Below are 18,959 nucleotides of genomic sequence, written 5' to 3'. Positions count from 1 at the left end.
GAATCTAATTCAATAATTTTTATTCTATTATAAATGTTTGTAGTCTTGTAGTCATTTAATTTTTTTTTTTAAATACTACTCATTATATATATATATATATATATATAATGAGTAGTATTTAAAAAAAAAAATTAAATGACTACAAGACTACAAACATTTATAATAGAATAAAAATTATTGAATTAGATTCAAATCATGTTTTAAATCTTGTCATAATCCTTAACATCTTATGACTACGTGAATAGAGTTGTCAAAATGATTTGTTGGTGAACGACTCGTGTTCGGCTCTCTAAACAAACGAGCTGAGCCAAGGCTCATGTTCTGGTTCCTCTTGTCGAACACGATCCCTACCCCTAGAATTGAATGTTCTTGTTTCCTCTTGTCTAGATGCATGATTTGACTATAAGCATGTCAAACTTTAAAATTATTTGTCCTAGCAAGCTATGCACGAAATCCTTAATTACACTTTAATTATTTGATTTGGGCTGATATGAACTCAAATTAAGATCACTTTCAGTTTTATTTGATTCATCTTATCGAGACTCTTAGTTTGACCATAAATTTGTCGAAATTATGGCTCGGATGATTGTTGTAAATTTCAATGTTTCGGGTGGTCTGCATGTAACTATCACAATAAAATAAGATAAATGCATTCTTTGGGGATTTGTTTATGTTCAGGTTGACTAATACACTTGCCCACAAAGAGGACCAAGTAAGAAAATCAAAATTTAATCATATTCAAAATAATGCCTACACATTCATGGTGTTAACTGCAAAAATCAAATTTATCAATTAATATAACAAGCGAATAAATGGTGTTAACTGCAAAAATATTTTACATAATACAAAAACTTCACTATAATAAGAGAGCTTCCCCAATTCTCCGAGCAAGCCATAAAAAATTATAAGTAGAAATAGATTCAAGCTCCGACTTTAACAGCAGAATCAATAGCATCAGTGCTGTTCTGCTGCGACCATAACTGGGCGTATCTTCCAGCTCTTGATAGAAGAACTTCATGGGGTCCTTGTTCTACCACCTTCCCATTTTCTAGAACAATAATCTGGAAAAATAAATAAATAATAAATTGTGAATCAATAAAGCCTCCTAACTCAAACAAATTCATAATTGAATGCCACAATAACTAATCTAAACACTAAAGGGACATTTACATACAGAGGACACAATTCTTATGTATTTACATCTCACATCTAAACATTCATATTTCCACACATAACACTCAAAGCTTTAATATCATATAAAAAATAGCACTATTACTATTTTTTAAAAATAAAATATTCCATTTCATGCATAATTTTAAAGCACGAAAGAATGGTATATGTAAATATGAATGTTAAGGTGTGATATATGTAAATACATAAGAATTGTGTGCAATATACGTAAATTGCCCAAAACTAAAATACTTCACAAAGAGAACAGATGGTTTAGCTAAAATATTATAATTAACTATAATATAGCGCAATTCCCATGTATTTACATGTTTAATACCTAAACTTCACTTTTTTTAAACTTATACAACCTTCATATCATATCAAAAATACAATCATTTAAACTTTTACATGGTGATATATATATATAGAAAATTGATATTTGGCAGAAGCCCAAATATCGATTTCCCATGCGCAATTCGGCCCCATGATGAGAGCCCACACCATGTGCCTATAATTAGACTTCCCACACACCTCGGTAGGGATCGAAGCCTTGCTAGAGGGGACTTACAGTGACCCTGCCTACCAACTGGACAAGGAATGCGGCACACACACACACACACACAGAGATATATATATGTATACATATATAGATGTATATACATATATATATGTATACATATATAGATGTATATACATATATATATGTATACATATATAGATGTATATATGTATATATATATATACATATATAGATGTATATATATATATACATATATAGATGTATATATATATATACATATATAGATGTATATATATATATACATATATAGATGTATATATATATCTGTGTGTGTTTTAGTATTGAATCGAGAAAGAACAATGCGCAAGCTATCTAAAGAAGGACTTGAATTTTCTATTGTGCACCTCATCACACTGCATAGCCGTCGTAAGCCTATGAGCAATGAAGATGGAAGTTCGATTCACTGACAAAGGTCTCAATGCATTCAAAATCTCAGCTTCGGTTGTGCTATCCAGTGCGCTCGTAGCTTCATCGCACAATCTAGAACCACAAAACAATAGCTTTAAGAGCTTGTTATAAACTAGGGATTGTTTGGGATCATTTTTTTAATTATATTTATATTTTTTATTTTTTATAAAAAATATATTTTTTTAGTATATTTTTTATTTCTAAAACCAAATAAATATGCTTTTGAAAATACTTAAAATATCTTTTAGATGTTTATAGTGTCTTAAAAAACAATCACATATTAATCAAACATAACAAACATGTTTTGTTTCAAATCAAAACATAAACAATACAAAATAAAAACAAAAAACAAAAGTGATCCCAAACAGTCCCCACAGACCCATTTGGGATCACTTTGGCTTTTACTTTTTTTACTTTTTATTTTTATTTTGTTTTGTTTATTCTTTAGTTTGAATTAAAGCATGTTTGGTCTGTTTTTAAAAACATTCAAACTATCTTTTAGGTGTTTTGAGCATTTTTGAAAACTAGGTGATTTCAAAATAACAATAACAAATAAAAATTATACTATTCAAATATGTTTTCAAAAACAAAAGTAAAAATAAAAATAAAAACAGAAAACAAACGGGCCATAAGATTTGCCATATATGCATAAACAAAACAAACCAGATTCCTAAGGCATAAAAATGCTTATGATCTGGGGCTAAACGTTCATTTCTAAACTACATCAAATATAACATTAATCTGAAATATAGAGTTTAGAAATTAAGTAAATAGTATGTTGATGCTAATTAACAATTAAGGCAAAAAAAAATAGTGAACATGCAAAAAAAAAAAAAAAAAAACAAAAGCCAAGTTCTCAAGCACTATCTCTTAAAACATAGTACTTCCTAAAAAAAATTAGAAAAATGTATAGCTCAGGTTTCCTTAAACAGGAAACGCTACCATGAACTACCTGCTTCTACAAGTTCAAAAAGATTTATAAAGATTTGTTAGTTCATAAAATTTTGCCATTACAAATCAATCTATCAATTCACTTCGATGCCGAGTACAAACAAGAATAAGTATATCAAAACAAGCAAAGCAAAGGTCAAATCACTTACAAAATTGAAGGGGCCTTCAAAAATGCGCGGGCAAGAGATACACGTTGCTTTTCTCCTCCACTTAACTGTGGACAAAAGACTAGGCACTTCTATTTAAGAATGCATAAAAATATAGCCTGGACCTAGAAGTGTTGAGTTACAAAAAAAATTCCAGTAGAGATGGCACAAAAGAAAATAAAAGGAAGCATGGGTTCGGATGGTTATATTAAATTAATGGAAAATTTACATATGCAGTACACAATTCTTATGGATTTACATATCTCGCACCTAAAGTTCCATATTTATAAATATATAACACTTGGGTGCTTTAAATCTATGCATGAAAAGGTGTATTTGTTATTAAAAAAGAGGTAAAAGTGCTATTTTTTACCTTATGTTAAATATTTGTGTGCTATGTGTGTAAATATGAAAGTTTAGGAGTGGGATATGTAAATACATAAGAATTGTGTGCTATGCATGTAAATACCACTACTAAATTAGTCTATGCGTTTCCTTATCAAATGTTAAAACCATACGGAGTTCTTCATGTTCTGTTTCTATCCACAGATAACTTATCACCAAGCCTGATACAATGAAAATGACCAACTGTAATCTACAAAGATAAGCGGCATGGTAAGTAATCACAAATTTGGATCCTAAATGTATCTGAAATCAGAAAAAATTCTGTAATTCAGAATGTCGAGTGCCGTTATGTCAATGATATCAACAAAGCCACTAAATATAAATTCTACATGTATTAAATTTCCAACCGGAACAGTTGAACATTTTTATAGCTAAAATAGGGAGCATCTAAACAAAAGCTGACACCTTTATAGGGCTCCTAAAGGGTGTGAGAGAAGTTGTAGGATCGATTATGCGAGAGGGAAGGATGGATGACAGCTGAAAATAGGCGTGAATGGCGACAGGACAGTGAACAGGAAGCAGAAAAAGGGTGGTTACTGCTGTAAACAGCGGCGTCGACAGCTTTCCGGCTGAAAACAGCGGAAAAAAGGTGAATCGGCGAGGTGCGGACGGCAATGGGATCCACCACCTGTTCCCAAGCAAGCAACGGGCACACCATCTGCGAAGGTGTCACGCCACTCCGGACAGCGTAAATCAGAGACAAGTCTAATAATTTATAGAATCATAAAACTAAAATCCAAACAACCTACTACAACATATATAAAAGTCCCCTAATAGAAAATACCTAATTGAAAAGTAGGAAAGAACTTGAAAGAAAAGAATGAAAATGAGGGAACTTGCTGAAAAATTAGAAAACAATTAAAAAAGAATTAACGGGGACCGTTAATCTCACAATTGCAAGATCCATGGCTTGTGGACCCACAGAACCGTGATATCAAGGCAAATGCCGCATCCAACATCATTTTTAGGAGCTACGTCTTCTTCCCAGCTGGAATCGATCCATCACAACCATAACAAAGACGTTGTTTTGTTGGGTCTAAGGCAACTCCGCCACAAAAAAAAATATATACTCGTGTTAATTTCATGCAGCTCTAAAACACATATATCCTTCCAAAATTTGTCCCGATCGAATAAATATACATCAATTTTCGGCATAATCAGAGATAGAACTACAAATAAACATATATGCTCATGAACCAAGCTTTGAAGCATTAAATATGTAACATGTTTTTCCAACTCCACGTACTGCACCGACGCATCCGATAAACTGGAGGAATCGATCCTGGAATAAAATATATGGCATGTTGGATCATTCACAGTGGCAGTGACCTGGGAGGTAAATTGCCTGGGCAATCGACAATTACCTCGACAAAGATTGCCCCTTTTCTAATATTAGCTCACAGGACTTGATACATTCTAGGACAACTAATGCTAGTGTGATTGGAGTCTCTTTCATGGGCTCAGACTAAATCACATTTTTCCCACATCTATGGGTAGCTGGTACTCTCCAATCTCCTCTTTTGGGTTTTCACCCTCTACCTCCACCATTGCACCTTCTCGGTGAAAAATATTACCCTCCAATTCGAGCAATCATACACAATGTGCTCCAAGACATGACACTCGAGCACTTCCTAGCTAAGACAAATCTGGAGTGATGGTTATCTCTAGTTTTTCTCTATTTTGAACTAGTTTTTTCTCAAGAGAGGTCGTCACAAGGTGACAACTACACCTTACAGGAATAGTTCAACCTTAGTACCATGCAACAACTGCATCACATTACTAATAGACAATTTCACTCATTTAAAATATCTTGCTATTGTGCTCCTCTGATTCCACCTACTCGCATTTCAGTATTAGTTGATTAAACTTAACTGTATACTGCTCAATGCATGAATCTCTCAAGCGCAAGAGGTAGAATTTTATGAACATATCCTGTCGGTAATGCGAGGAAAGGAATTTGTGTTGCATCTTCATCTTCATCTCAAACGAGTTGATGATCTTACTCTTGATTCCACGCTATCAACTACATTTCAGGTTATCACCGCAAAGAAACATTCTTCTTCAACTATATAGCTACCAATTTAACTCTCTTATCATTGGGAACGTCATTCACTCAAAAATTCATTGCACTAATTGGAGTCCATCGATAAACTCATTTGGATCCATGCGGCCATTAAAATCCAAAAAATACACATTTACTCAAAGGTCCTGGCTTCTTCTCTGATATTCCATGTCAAATCATTGAGGTATTCATTTTTCGCCGTTAGAAACTTCCTGATGGAATGGATTCACTTCCCCTCCTCAATTTGATGAGCCACTATTGCAACTATGATTGACCTCAGATTGTCCCCTCTTAAAGACGACGAGCCTCTATTGCAGTTGAAAGATATTCCATTGCATATCCTCCATAATAAAGTCTTGAACACCTCATTAAGGGTTTCTCTACAGCGGCATGGCGTATTTTTCTCCCAAACAAGTTTTCAGCGGATGTTGGATTGCAAATCAAAATTGGTCGGAACTTAGGTTTTGGTGGTAGGTGCCGACGTGAAATTTTAGTGAAACTGAGAATGTTGGATTTTGAAAATTTAGAGTTAAAGCTAGGAATTATGGTATGAATGAATTGGGTATAATGAGAAGTTTTTTTTATTTTTTTATTTTTTATTTTTGGATTGGAACAAGAACGACAAAATCCTAAAATTTTAGAATTTATCATGCTGTAATATCTGATAACACCGTTCTAATGCTCCTAAAAGGCGTGAGAGCACAAAAGGTGGTAGAGAAGTTGTAGGATTGATTACGTGAGTGGGAGGAAGGATGACGGATGAAAATTGGCGTGAATGGCGACGGAACAATGAACAAGAAGAAGAAAAAGAGTGAGGGTGGTTCCTGCTGTAAACAACAGGTCAAAGCTGCATTGATGGTTGTCCGACTGAAAACAGCGGGCAAACAATGAATCACCAAGGTGCGGACCGCAAGGGGGATCCATCACCTGTTCCTAAGCAAGCTACATACACATTCGCGAAGGAAAGAGGCTACAACACTCTAAAGAGCATAAATCGGAGACAAGTCTATGGCAATTCATAAAATGAGAAAATTCAAATCCAAACAACCTACTACAACATAAATAAAAGCCCCCTAATAGAGAACAAGTAATTGGAAAAATAGAAAAGTATGAAAGAATCAGAAAGAAAAAACTTGCTAAAAATAGGAAGATAATTTAAAAATAATTAAAGAAGCCAATTAATCTCGCGATCGTGAGATCTGCAGCTTGCAGATCCGCGGATCTGTGATGTCAGAAGCATTATGAAAGAATCCCCATAACAGCTTTGTTATCATAGTAAACAGCAGAGGTAGTCTTTATGACGAACAAAGTACCTTAAGTCCTCTCTCTCCCACAATAGTAGAATACATTTCTGGGAAATTCATGATTGTATCATGAATGGCTGCACACCGAGCAGCATCAAACACCTAAAAAATAGGATAAAAACAATAACATTTGTTCTTGTTGCATAAGAAAAACTTTTAACATCTATTTGCTTACCTCCTCTTCCGTTGCAGATAATCGACCATAATGAATATTGTGGAATATAGTGTCATTGAAGAGTACCTGCAGAGAAGTTAATTAGACAAAAAAAAATCATAAATCATCACTCTTAGACAATAAACATGACATCCCTATTTGCCTTCTTTCAACATAAGGTTTACATTTGGTTATAACTTTTTATTCATTTTTTATGGAACGGGGTGCTCATTAAACCATATGATCTTGGATTTGTAATTTTACAAATATTTTTAGAATCATGGTACTTGGTTTGATTATCTGTATAAAAAAAAAATACATAGCAAGGTTTTCATGTTTAAAAAACGCATCATTATGTGATATGCCAAAAAAAAAAATTGAAGATAATTATTTGTATCCTTTTCAATTGCCGCATTGGTGCATTTTGGCCAATAAGTGGCAAAATTTCTAAGATATTTTTTGGCATTTGCTCTAATAACTTGGATCCTTTTTTTCACAGCTTAAAGAATTGGTTTTTTCAATAAATACCTCTAAAAACCCTTGAATATATTCATCCTCTCTTTTATTAATATTATTTATAGTTAAGGGAATGCTATATGCTTTTCTAACCATAAAATAAAAAAGGAGAAAGTCCAATGCTCAGGAATCAACAATTCTTGCTATACTTTCAATCAACAAAGCTATGAGAATTAGCAAACGAAATTACTTTGTCGGCTATACATTTAAAGCCTTACTCCATTGCCTTTTGAGTTTTCACATTGTTTCTTTATTTTTTCAGCTTTGGAGATGTTTTAGTATGATTTTGTTTACTTCTTTGTAGTTTATTTTTACAAAAAATGCGAAGGTTCATGTAAGCTTCAATTAAAAAAAATAAACAAGCTTCAATTTTTGAACCAAATAGTTAGGTATTTGGGACCATATCAATAGGATATAATACAATTTTTTAGAGCTAGATTGTTGAAGTTAAAAAGTAAGCAAAGGAAGATCCTAAGCAAAAATACAAGCACAAATTTTATAAAGGAGAGACCTTGGCAGCAAACAATATAAAGTTCAGATATAAGTAATTCATAATCACATTAGCAGCAAGGTAGATTATTTGTAACATTTTTTTTTAAAAGTAAGCTGTTCCCTTTAACCATTCTCAACATGTTATTTCAACCTGATATTGCAACTTTGCCATTGTTAAATCTTTTTGGTTATAATTTGGCATTTTTTTTAAATTTCAGTTTGACCCCTACAATTTCAAATGTCCCAATCAAATCTCTATAATTTAAATGTATTATAATCACATCGAAATCTAAAAAATATACAACATAGAAAGCTAAATTCCAATCAAAAATAGAAAATTGTTGATTTTTCATGTGTAACCCATCACCTAACTTAAACTCGAGAGATGAGTCTTTTCTTAAATTTTGTTCGAACAGAATTTGACTTAATCATGTCATTTGAGTTTTGGATGCAATTGCAATGATTTTAAACTATCAGAAAGGCGGTTTGCCATATGTATTTTGTTTTCAGAAAAAGAAATCAAATTAAACTAGAAATTTTCAGACATATAATTGATTGTATTTATATTAAGAAGTAAATAGGCTCATTATAGAAATTCTTTAAACAAATTGTTTAGTCACTTTGATATTTTTTGGGGAATTTCATATTTAACACCCAGATCTTATCTATATACATAGAGAAAACCTAAACGCATTGAATTACAATAACATAACAAAATCCTTAAAGAGCGCAACAAGGCTACTGACTTTTGTTATACATGATTTGGGATCACATGCAAATTTAAGTGTGGATATTAGTTTTGTAAATAATAAAAATTCCGGTGGCATGCATACAAGTCTCCATACATATTTCAAAATTTAATCAACTAAAATTTCAACAATAGAAAAATATAAATACAAACAAACGATGGTAGTTCCTAATTCCTACCACGAAAATACCTCATATGGAGTCATTAAAAAAAAAGAAAGTCCATAAATGGATATGATACTTCAGCATATTGAATTGTGCAAGAAAGTATATAACTGAAATTATAATATGCAAATTTGTAAGGTGAGTAGATAGAAAAATATATAATACACTTACAGTATCCTGCGGCACGACACCAATGCACTTACGGAGACTTTCCAAGGTCACCGCACTTATTTCTTGACCATCTATTTGAATCTGGAAAAAAGAAGTATGTTGGGATATTAATGAGAAAGAAGTTCAAAATTAGTTAATTCAAAACATGAAAAACTTTTAAGCATCAATAGATATAATTCTGGCATAAAACTCGTTCCTCTTCTCACTGATCTGCATGAATAATAAAACTTTAACTTAATTGAGAAAGCAAACTTTCTGAACTTTGATTTTAACTTCAGTTGATTCTATTTTAGTTGTTCGTTTGATTTTATGGAGGTTCAATTTTAATTGTAGTAGTTCAAAACATATCAACCATGATAATCAGTATAAAGAACAAGTTATATCTAATAACTATTGTCGTTTGTACTGTTAGTTCATTGGTATTTAGATTTTCTATAGTTGATTCTCTAGTTTTCTATTAATTTATCGGTTGGTTCTTTGGTTTATAGCTAATCCATGATTTCTTTATTGGGATTTAAATTGGCTATTTCACTTGAGCTTACAGTTGGATTTTACTCGTTGGGTTCCTTGCTCAAGTACATGCCATTTTTTGTTGTTGGGCTTTTAGATGGAGTGCGGCCTGTTTGGTAGTTGTTTCCGTCTTGACTAGTGCATTTTTTTTTTTTTTTTGAAACTTACTGGATATTCTATTTGGTGACTTGCTGATTACATATTTAATAGATAATTGACTTTCCAAATAGCCTAAAATTAGGGACCCACCCTATCCATCTACGAGAAGAAGCCAAAAACCTAGTCATTTTGTTATTTTCATTGATTACAACTCTATGTTGTGCTTGAAACAACAACAACAACAAGCCTTTATCCCCACTAAATGGGGTTGGCTACATAAATCCTATTCTCCATTATGTACTATTGAGTGTCATATTTTTATTTTATTCTAATAAATTAAGATCATTTTTTGGACAATATGCCCGAATCTTTTTAGGTCTACCTCTACCTTTCTTAACATAAGTCGAATCTAAAACATCTACTTTCTTAACCAGATTATCAGATGGTCAACGTTTAATATCAACCATCTAAGACGACTCTCTTTAATCTTGTCTCATCAGATGGTCAACGTTTAATATGATCAACCATCTAAGACGACTCTCTTTAATCTTGTCTGCCACTGGAGCTACGCCAACCCTATGACAGATATATTCATTTTGCATTTTGTCTCTAAGTGTCAGGCCACTCATCCAACTAAGAATTCTCATCTCAACAACACTTAACTTTATTTTATGCTTCTCTTTTAAAAGCTAACATTCTGTGCCATAGATTATTATAGGCCTTATCACCTTATAAAATTTTCCTTTTAGTCTAAATGGTATTTTTCTATCACACAATAGACTCAATGCAATCCTCAACTTCAACCAACCAACTTGAATTCTAAACTCAATGCAATCCTCAACTTCAACCAACCAGCTTGAATTCTACTAAAAACATCCCCATCAATATCACCATCACTTTTGTGCTATACTTGCATGAAGCCAAACATAACAATTTCAGAACTTCTTTCATATCTCCTTTATAAATTATACTTTTAGTAATTTGATTACACCACTGATTTTACCCAAAATTTATACAACTAATTTGTTTATATGGATGAATTTTGCTCGACCAGCAATCTTATTGATCAACCATATTTATGTTAATTTTTTATTGGGGAAACATTAAATTATCATTTGTGGCGAATGCTTTGTTTCAACTTTTGGTAAAAAAGACACATTGATGGTCCTTATATAGCGTTTTGATATTTTGTGTGATTTTCATGTATTACATTCACATTATAAAAGCTTAGATCATAAAATGTCCTACATCATTAAGTACTATGCTTTAATGCCTCATTAAGATAAAATAATGTACTAGATGCACTTAATTTGACATTATGATGATAAATATTACCATTTTCACAAAAAAAAAGCCAAAATATTCCAAGAAGTTCTCACAAGAGAAATAAAAAAAAATAAAACAAAATCATAAGGCCATGTTTATGTCATAAAAAAGGATAGCTTGCAATTATGGTAAATATCCAATCTTCGCTCATTTCCTTTTCATAGGGAATCTATATGGCATTGAGCTCAGCAAAAAAAAAAAGATCCAATATATTATTACATTTATAGTGATCTCATGGTTAGCACGTGGAGAATGAGGGAACTTCGTGAAACTTTTTTAAAGCAAAAAAAGTATTATAATCAGTGAATGAAAAAGGTAAAAAATAAAGCAATTACAAAATATAAATGATCAAAAGAAAAAATAAAAAAAACAAATTGCATATACATGTTCAACCGATAATGAAGGAACCAATAGCCAAAGAATAAGAGCCTCAAGGGTCCTAATTAAAAATGTCTAACATGAAACCAAGTATATTTAGGAGAGTGGTCGTATACTTTCTTCTCTTTATTTGTCTCTTAACATATACAATTTAAAACTTTTTTATGCACAAACTCCTCTCTATGCTAGAAATGCTAACCTCACAGGTAAAAGAAAGAAAATTTACAACATCCACAAATGCTGTGACACTTTAATACAATTACATTTTAAAGTTGTTATAATGTGGTGGGAACAAATGAATTATGACAGAGTTGCACTTTGAAAATTGAAAAAATTCAATCAAAACTAAGGAATTCAATAAGGGTGAAATGAAGGTTAATATTCCATCAATCAGCAAATCAGAGATCAGCTTGATCTACTTCCTTGGTTTAGGCTGTCAACTTTTCCTTTTCAATATGAGAGAGAAAATTAAAGTTATGTTCAAGACAATGTTAACATTCAAACAAATTCGCATGGTAGTACTTAGTATGCATGAGAGATGAAATTCTAAAGAAGTGTACATCTTTTTAAAATTATAAATAGATAATGGACATAGAATTAGATGCTAAACTTGGACAAGATACACATATTGGTAAATGCTAATTATTAGCTATGTAAATGACTAATATCATCATCAACATTGTCCTCAACTTTATTTTTATCCATAATATCTTAAGTCTAATCCACCATCCCAATCCTCTTAAATTAACTTTATCAACCAATGCAATGGATACATTTTTTCCCATTTATTCTACAATATCTAAAACATCAAAAATTGCTTTAAATATATAATATTGAATAGATGCAATTTGAAATATTCTTTTACTAGTCATTCCTAAATTTCTCTTTTCCTTTTGTCATACATCCATTTAAATAGTCCCACTTAACACACTCAACTTGGTTACGAACTATATTTAATCCAGCATTTGGCATTCCAGCCTAAAGATTATCAACCTAGTTGCAATTTTGTAAAATTTACCTTTTATGTCTACAGAATAATTAAATAACAAAAACTTCTAAAGCACTTCTTTATTTTAATCAATCAACATTAGCTATAAAAGTTATATAAAAAATTGTACTCCATCTTTTATATAATAAATCCAAAATACTTAAAGCTCACCATAAGTAAATATCACCTTAATATTACCAAATAATTGTTAAAATTTCTTACAGCATTCAATCTTTATTTCATTAATTCTAAGTCTTCTATCTTATAAAAATATTTATCCAATGTAGTAACCTCCGTTTTTTACTGGAGGCGTTTACATACATACCACACAATTCTTATATATTTACATATCTAACACCAAAACTTTGATATTTAATGCACAACAGTCAAATATTTAATATTACATTAAAAATATCATTATTATTAACTTTTAAAAAGTAAAATGCATATTTTCATTATGATATCAAAGTGCTATAAACATAAATATTAAACTTTAGGTGCTAGATATGTAAACACATAAAAATTATTTGGTTTAAAATTTAAATTACCCTTTTTACGGTTAGATGTCTCAGAAGCTTGAACAATATCATATTGAAAAAAAAAAAACAAAACACTTTACTAAGAACATCTTTTGTAGGCATCATCATAACCAATACAAAAAGATATGAACTTAATGCTAATCCATGCTATAATACAACTAAAATTAGAACCTATTTGGTTACTTCACAATGACTTCTAATATCAGTCAGTGTTCCATCATAAATAACTATACAACATCAACATACATTAATTCCATTAAAACCAAGAAATGCTTCCAAAATAAATATTTCTAACATGAAATCAAACTATTATTATCTCCTCAAAAAAAATATTATTATCTCCCATAGATTCATAATATGACACATTTAATTCATTATAATTATTAAAATGTGAGCATCTCTATTTCATAAAAAAGTTATATCCAAATGCTTCTTCTATAATCATTTATCATTCTCTTGGTCCTTAAAATTCAATTAAAAGGATTATGCTAACAAAACCATTACAATGTCCCCCAAAATCTCCAAGCTATTATGGATCGTCATCAAAACTAAATCTAATTCACTTTTCTCGTCAAACTATAATAAACCTCAATATTTTATTTATTATATTTTCTAAATAATTACTATCTTAAAACTCCCATTTAATTTACTATCATATTTTCATAATATTTTCAATTAACTAAAATCTTATTGTCCTTGTATCCAGTGAATCTGAATGTTTAATGGTGAAATTGGAAACTGTAAAAAAAAAAATAATAATAATAAATAATGCTTAATAAGAAGAAATAACAACAACATAACAAAAGATAAGCAACCCTATTTTAACATAGTAATAGCAACCATAAGCAATAATAGAACTATAAAAAATAAACTCTCCAAACCTATTTTTTGCCTTCATGACCGATTGAGGCAAAGATCATGAGAGAATTTGAGTGAATGGCATAGCAATCGTAGTTGATAAGATGACTAGAGGGTCACGGTCATATTTTGCAGATTTTGATTCTTAACGCAATTTTGTGATTATTTCATTAGCTGGAGAAATGAAGCAGTAAAATGGTTTGGGTCTGATGGGCATCAGCCTGCCATGCATTGAACCGTTCTTTATTTTTAAAGGATTAAAAATTCAAGAAAGCATCAATAAAACTTATGTGGATTGAGGTTTTAATTGGCTCAGTCAGTCCCGGACAAAACTAACTAACATGCCTTTAGAGTAAATAGGGAAAAAGTTAGATATGCTAAGTTAAACTCGACAATTTGCAGTCTCATTTTCTTGACCTCTTAGTGGTCTAAATGTGCATGGTTTTCTGATGCCTTGTTTTACTTGATTTCATAAAGTGATTAAATTCAACTTGTGTGATTGCGTAGATCAAAGATATAATAGGCGAATTTTAAAATCAATTTAGCAGTTTACTTAATTGTATCATTAAATTTTGAATCTTCATTCTTATTTTTTTCTTTTTGCACAGGGGTTCTCAAGCTTTCCTTTCAGAAAGAAATAAGGGACAAATTGTTGATTTAAACATACACGCCACACAATACTTAAATATTTACAAATCTAAGGCATAAACTTTTATATTTACGAATGCAAAAACTCAAATCTTTAACAATACATCAAATATATTACTAGCTTTTTAAAAGTGAAATACAAAACCAAAGTGTTACAAATGTAAATTTAAACTCTAGAATGTAAAATACTGTCGGTCAACTTATTTTTCGATTGATTAATTATGCCATTGAAATAATAGTTGTATTCTAACAAGCCCTTGGAAATATTCACCTCATAGATAAAAAATAAGGCATACAAATATGGAACATGTCCAATAATGCAACAATACAATGATTTTAATTCATATAATAAAACAACTATATGCACTTATACAACTAAATACTAATAAAGGTATAGATTTTTTGGTTTATATTTTTAGTCTATTTGAGTAAACGCAAACAATAACAAATTGACTGTTTTGTACGGTAGGATCATCTGCAAACTTTTCAATGACATCTAAATTTTTTTTTTGTTGATCTTTCTTTTGACAAACTACAATTTTGGCCTAAGCATAACCACATTAGTAGTGCAACATTGCTAAGGGAATCTGAAAAGCCTACATGCAAGAGAGAGTTCTAGGGGCATGCATGGCAAAAGAAGATAAGACAAGTTGTTGGAGAGGAGCTGAGAGTGGAGATGATCATGGGGGGAAGATTGAGGGGAGAATAGAAGCAAGGTGAGGTTGGAACACAATTTACCAAAAGACGAGAGAGACAAAGAGCGAGGTGAACAAGCATTGTTTGAGAAAGAAAATGAGATAGAGGGAGCAATAGTGTATTGAGAGTGAGAGTGCTAGTGAGAGTGATGATGAGCAAGTCAAAGAAAGGATTATTACATGGGCGAAGTTGTAGGAACAGTTCTCTGCCTTCATGATCAATTGAAGCAAGATCATGGTATGGTTTGCGTGAATTGCATAGAAATTGCAGTTGCTAAGATGCTCATGTATGAAGAATTTTGGTTATTAAGGTAACTTGGGATAATTTCATTGGTTGGGAAAATGAAAGGATTAAATGGTTTGGATCTAATGAGGGACATCAACCTACTAAGCTTTGAACCCCTTTATTCTTGGAACATCTTAAAATTCAAAAAGTATCATAAAAGCATTTGAGGATTAAGGTTTTAACTGGCTCAATTAGCCCATGAACAAATTAATTAACCCATCTTTAGGGTACATAGTGTAAATGTCAGATATGCTAATAATTAAATAAAATTTGAAAATTTAATCATAACATATTGCAATCTCATTTTCTTAACCTCTTGGTTGTTTCAAAGTGGATGGTTTTCCTGATGCCTTCTTTCACTACTTCATAAAGCGACAAAATTAAACATAACTTTCAGTGTGATTGTGATAAAAGAAATCAAACGTGAATTTTAAATTATATAGGAACTATAATCAATTTAACAATATATTAAGTTGTATCATAAAATAAATTTGTTTCTTTTTCTTTTGGCATAGGAGTTCCATGGTTTCCTTTCAAAAAGAAATAATAATTGTGTTCAACCACGCCCTTCTGTTTATTTTACACAGTAGAAACATCTCCAACGTTAAAATGTTTATTATTTCATCATTTATCTTACCTATAATGATTGCGGATTCTAATTGACCTCTTTATTGCAATTATATAGAGTTAACCTTATATCCTACAATCGAATATATTAATTTTCGTAAAGCAGCCCCATATACGGTTATGTCCAGGCTAAAATTGGGATTTATTCAAAAGAAGACGGGGCTGAATATGATGATAACATGGCTGGTAATTGGGAAAGGGGCGCTGGAGTGGGGCTGGAGGATGAGTTACGGGAAGGGAAGGAACCCAGATGGCGGAAAACAAGCCTGGGAACAATGAGGAGCTATGGGAACAGAAATTGGGTGGAGAGGGATGGCCTGTAGTGAACTGACGGGATGCAGGAACAGTGAGTGGGTCAACTGCTGGAGAACTGAAGAAGGAGGCAGCAGCCAGCGGCTGGTCTTCCAGGGAATATGCTACGGACGGCTGTAGGGAGAAAATGGTGGTTGGGACAGAGAAGCTGTGGGAAAACCTGTTGGATATAGCCCTCAAGGGGGGTAATAGGACCCCGGCAGCTATCCTCACAAATCTGAAATCAGAAATAACATAAACTGAAATCCTAAGACCTAAAAACATAAAAATAGAAGTGGGATGGGTGGGAAATGAAAATAAGAAGGTGAGAAATTCCCCGCCTAATGAGAAGAGGGGAGGAGGGGCTGGTTCAGCCCCCCCTCACAACTAAACGGTTAGGGTCAAACCGGTTCAGCTTTTGGAGGAAAACCCCCGAGTCACTTTCATTATTACTATTTATGCTTGATCTGATTTATGAACACACGAAAATACAGCAGAAGTCAGTACTGAATTAGCCTCATTTATTCAAACTGAAAGAAAGCCAGAGTGAGGTTTTCAGAACAACTAAATTATAAAAAAAACACACAAGGATAGGGTATAATTTCATCTGATAAAAAAAATATGGGAACCTTACATGGTAGCACACAATTCTTACGCATTTAGATATATCACACCAAAACTTTCATATTTACTTTCATAGCACTTTGGTGCTTTGAACCTTTGCATAAAAATGTGTATAACACAATTAAAAAGTGATAATAGTACTATTTTTTATGTGATATTAAAGATTTGACTGCTAAATGTGTGAACATGAAAATTTAGGTGTGAGATACATAAATACATAAGATAAATGTGCAATGTATGTTAAATGCCGAAAAAAATATATTTTAGAGAGAAAAAGTAGCCAAAGCAATCTTTTCCTTACGGTTCCAGAATCAGGGGTGAAAAATCTGTACAGAAGTCTGAGTATGGTTGACTTGCCTGCGCATATAAATAGCTGTTCAAACAAACTAAAGTAACTAGCCATTACATTCAAAAAAAAGGAAGAAACAAAAAATACAAACATCACCGGTAACACCATCAGCACCAACAACTAGGAGCCAATTTCAATCATTATCTATTAATTGCACCGCATGAGGGTAAAGGGGGACTAATTATCTATAAAAATTGTAAGATTCTCATAAAAAGATTTGGCCTATGACAAGCAATATTCTAAAAATAGTCCAATAACTTGCAATTTATCATACTTCTACAATCATTTGGGAGGAAACAAACGAAATCACTGAAAAAGTTCAGATGTATAACAATTTGAATAAGAGGCTCCAATATTTTGGCTAATAAGCATGAAGCTTGGTCATAAAAGAACTCTTAAGATTTTAGAACATTTGAAACAACATCTGACCTCTCACATAACATATCTATCATTTTCTGGTAAAAAAAGTAATATCCAAAATTTTAAAAAGAAAAGGTACTTTGAGGAAAATGGAAAGTATGGGTTAGAAAATGTAAAATGCTAACACAAGAACTTGCAGCAGAATGTCAAATCATAAAGCATACCACTGCCGCTTGTCCCAACAATGGCCACACTTCTTCCCGCAGGCACCACAAATGAAAGACCATCGAGAATCTTACGTTCTTGAATGTACCTGGATATAGAAAAAATGTGCAGCATAAGGTATTGAACAAACATGAGTCAGTTAATAGCATTACTAATGAGGAAAATGCCAAAATAGTCCTCTCACTCTTTACATAGGCCATTATAGTCTCGGAGTCTATAAAAGTGCCAAATTAGTCCACAGATTCCTTAAATTATGGTTGAAACAATTCTCTGTGTGAACTATTTCAGCTCATAGTAAAAGATTCTAGGGAATAAATTGACACTTCTATTGACTTTTGGACTAAAATAACCTCATGTAACATTTCTACGGACTATTTTGACACATTTCTCCATTATTAATACAGGATGAGAGATGAACAAATATGCTATGGGTATAGCTATCCCAAACAGTTACAATGATTAAAAAAAATATGCTAACCAAAATCTCCTGAAGTGATTAAATCAACAACTAGATTGTTATTTTTAAGTATGGTTGTAAACGAGCCGAGCTTGAGCGAGCTCAGGCTGGGCTCGTGTTCGGCTTGTTCGAAATAGCTCGTGTTTAAAATCGGCTCGTGTTCGAAATCGGCTCGTGAACAGTGTTGTCGGCACTATTTTTAGTTTGGGGTTTGCCCGTAAGAAGCTGTCGGTCATCGGAATTGAAATCCCGTCGCCCGCTTTGGAAGGACGTTTTTTAAAAATTTTAGTTTTGAAAAAGATGAAGTCAAACTGACCCCATAATCTTCATAGTTTAGATGAAAGAGCACTTTATCTCAAATCCTGTATCTATCTCGAAGGATGAACACAAGAATTGAGAGTGAGGCTCGATCAAATAAACTAGAGAAA

At 32.1% G+C, this 18,959-nt stretch overlaps 1 protein-coding gene across 1 annotated transcript in view; it reads right to left on the bottom strand.

The window, feature by feature from the left end:
* Positions 1–686: 686 nt before the first annotated feature.
* Positions 687–18,959, bottom strand: part of LOC110039298 (ABC transporter B family member 25, mitochondrial) — a 95,496-nt gene continuing 77,223 nt past the window's right edge. Inside the window, exons 15-22 of the mRNA XM_020744315.1 lie at positions 18,074–18,162; positions 17,442–17,497; positions 9,272–9,352; positions 7,202–7,267; positions 7,036–7,128; positions 3,259–3,323; positions 2,095–2,230; positions 687–1,061 (exon numbers count right to left, since the gene is read on the bottom strand). Of these exons, the coding sequence (XP_020599974.1) occupies positions 921–1,061; positions 2,095–2,230; positions 3,259–3,323; positions 7,036–7,128; positions 7,202–7,267; positions 9,272–9,352; positions 17,442–17,497; positions 18,074–18,162 (727 nt within the window). The 3' untranslated portion in view covers positions 687–920. The remainder of the gene's footprint in view (positions 1,062–2,094; positions 2,231–3,258; positions 3,324–7,035; positions 7,129–7,201; positions 7,268–9,271; positions 9,353–17,441; positions 17,498–18,073; positions 18,163–18,959) is intronic.

The sequence above is a fragment of the Phalaenopsis equestris genome, unplaced genomic scaffold, assembly GCF_001263595.1.
Source record: "Phalaenopsis equestris unplaced genomic scaffold, ASM126359v1 Scaffold000002, whole genome shotgun sequence".
In the NCBI taxonomy this organism is placed as follows: domain Eukaryota; kingdom Viridiplantae; phylum Streptophyta; class Magnoliopsida; order Asparagales; family Orchidaceae; genus Phalaenopsis; species Phalaenopsis equestris.
Note: the sequence above shows the minus strand (reverse complement) of the source record. Positions and strands in the feature narration are given on the sequence as shown.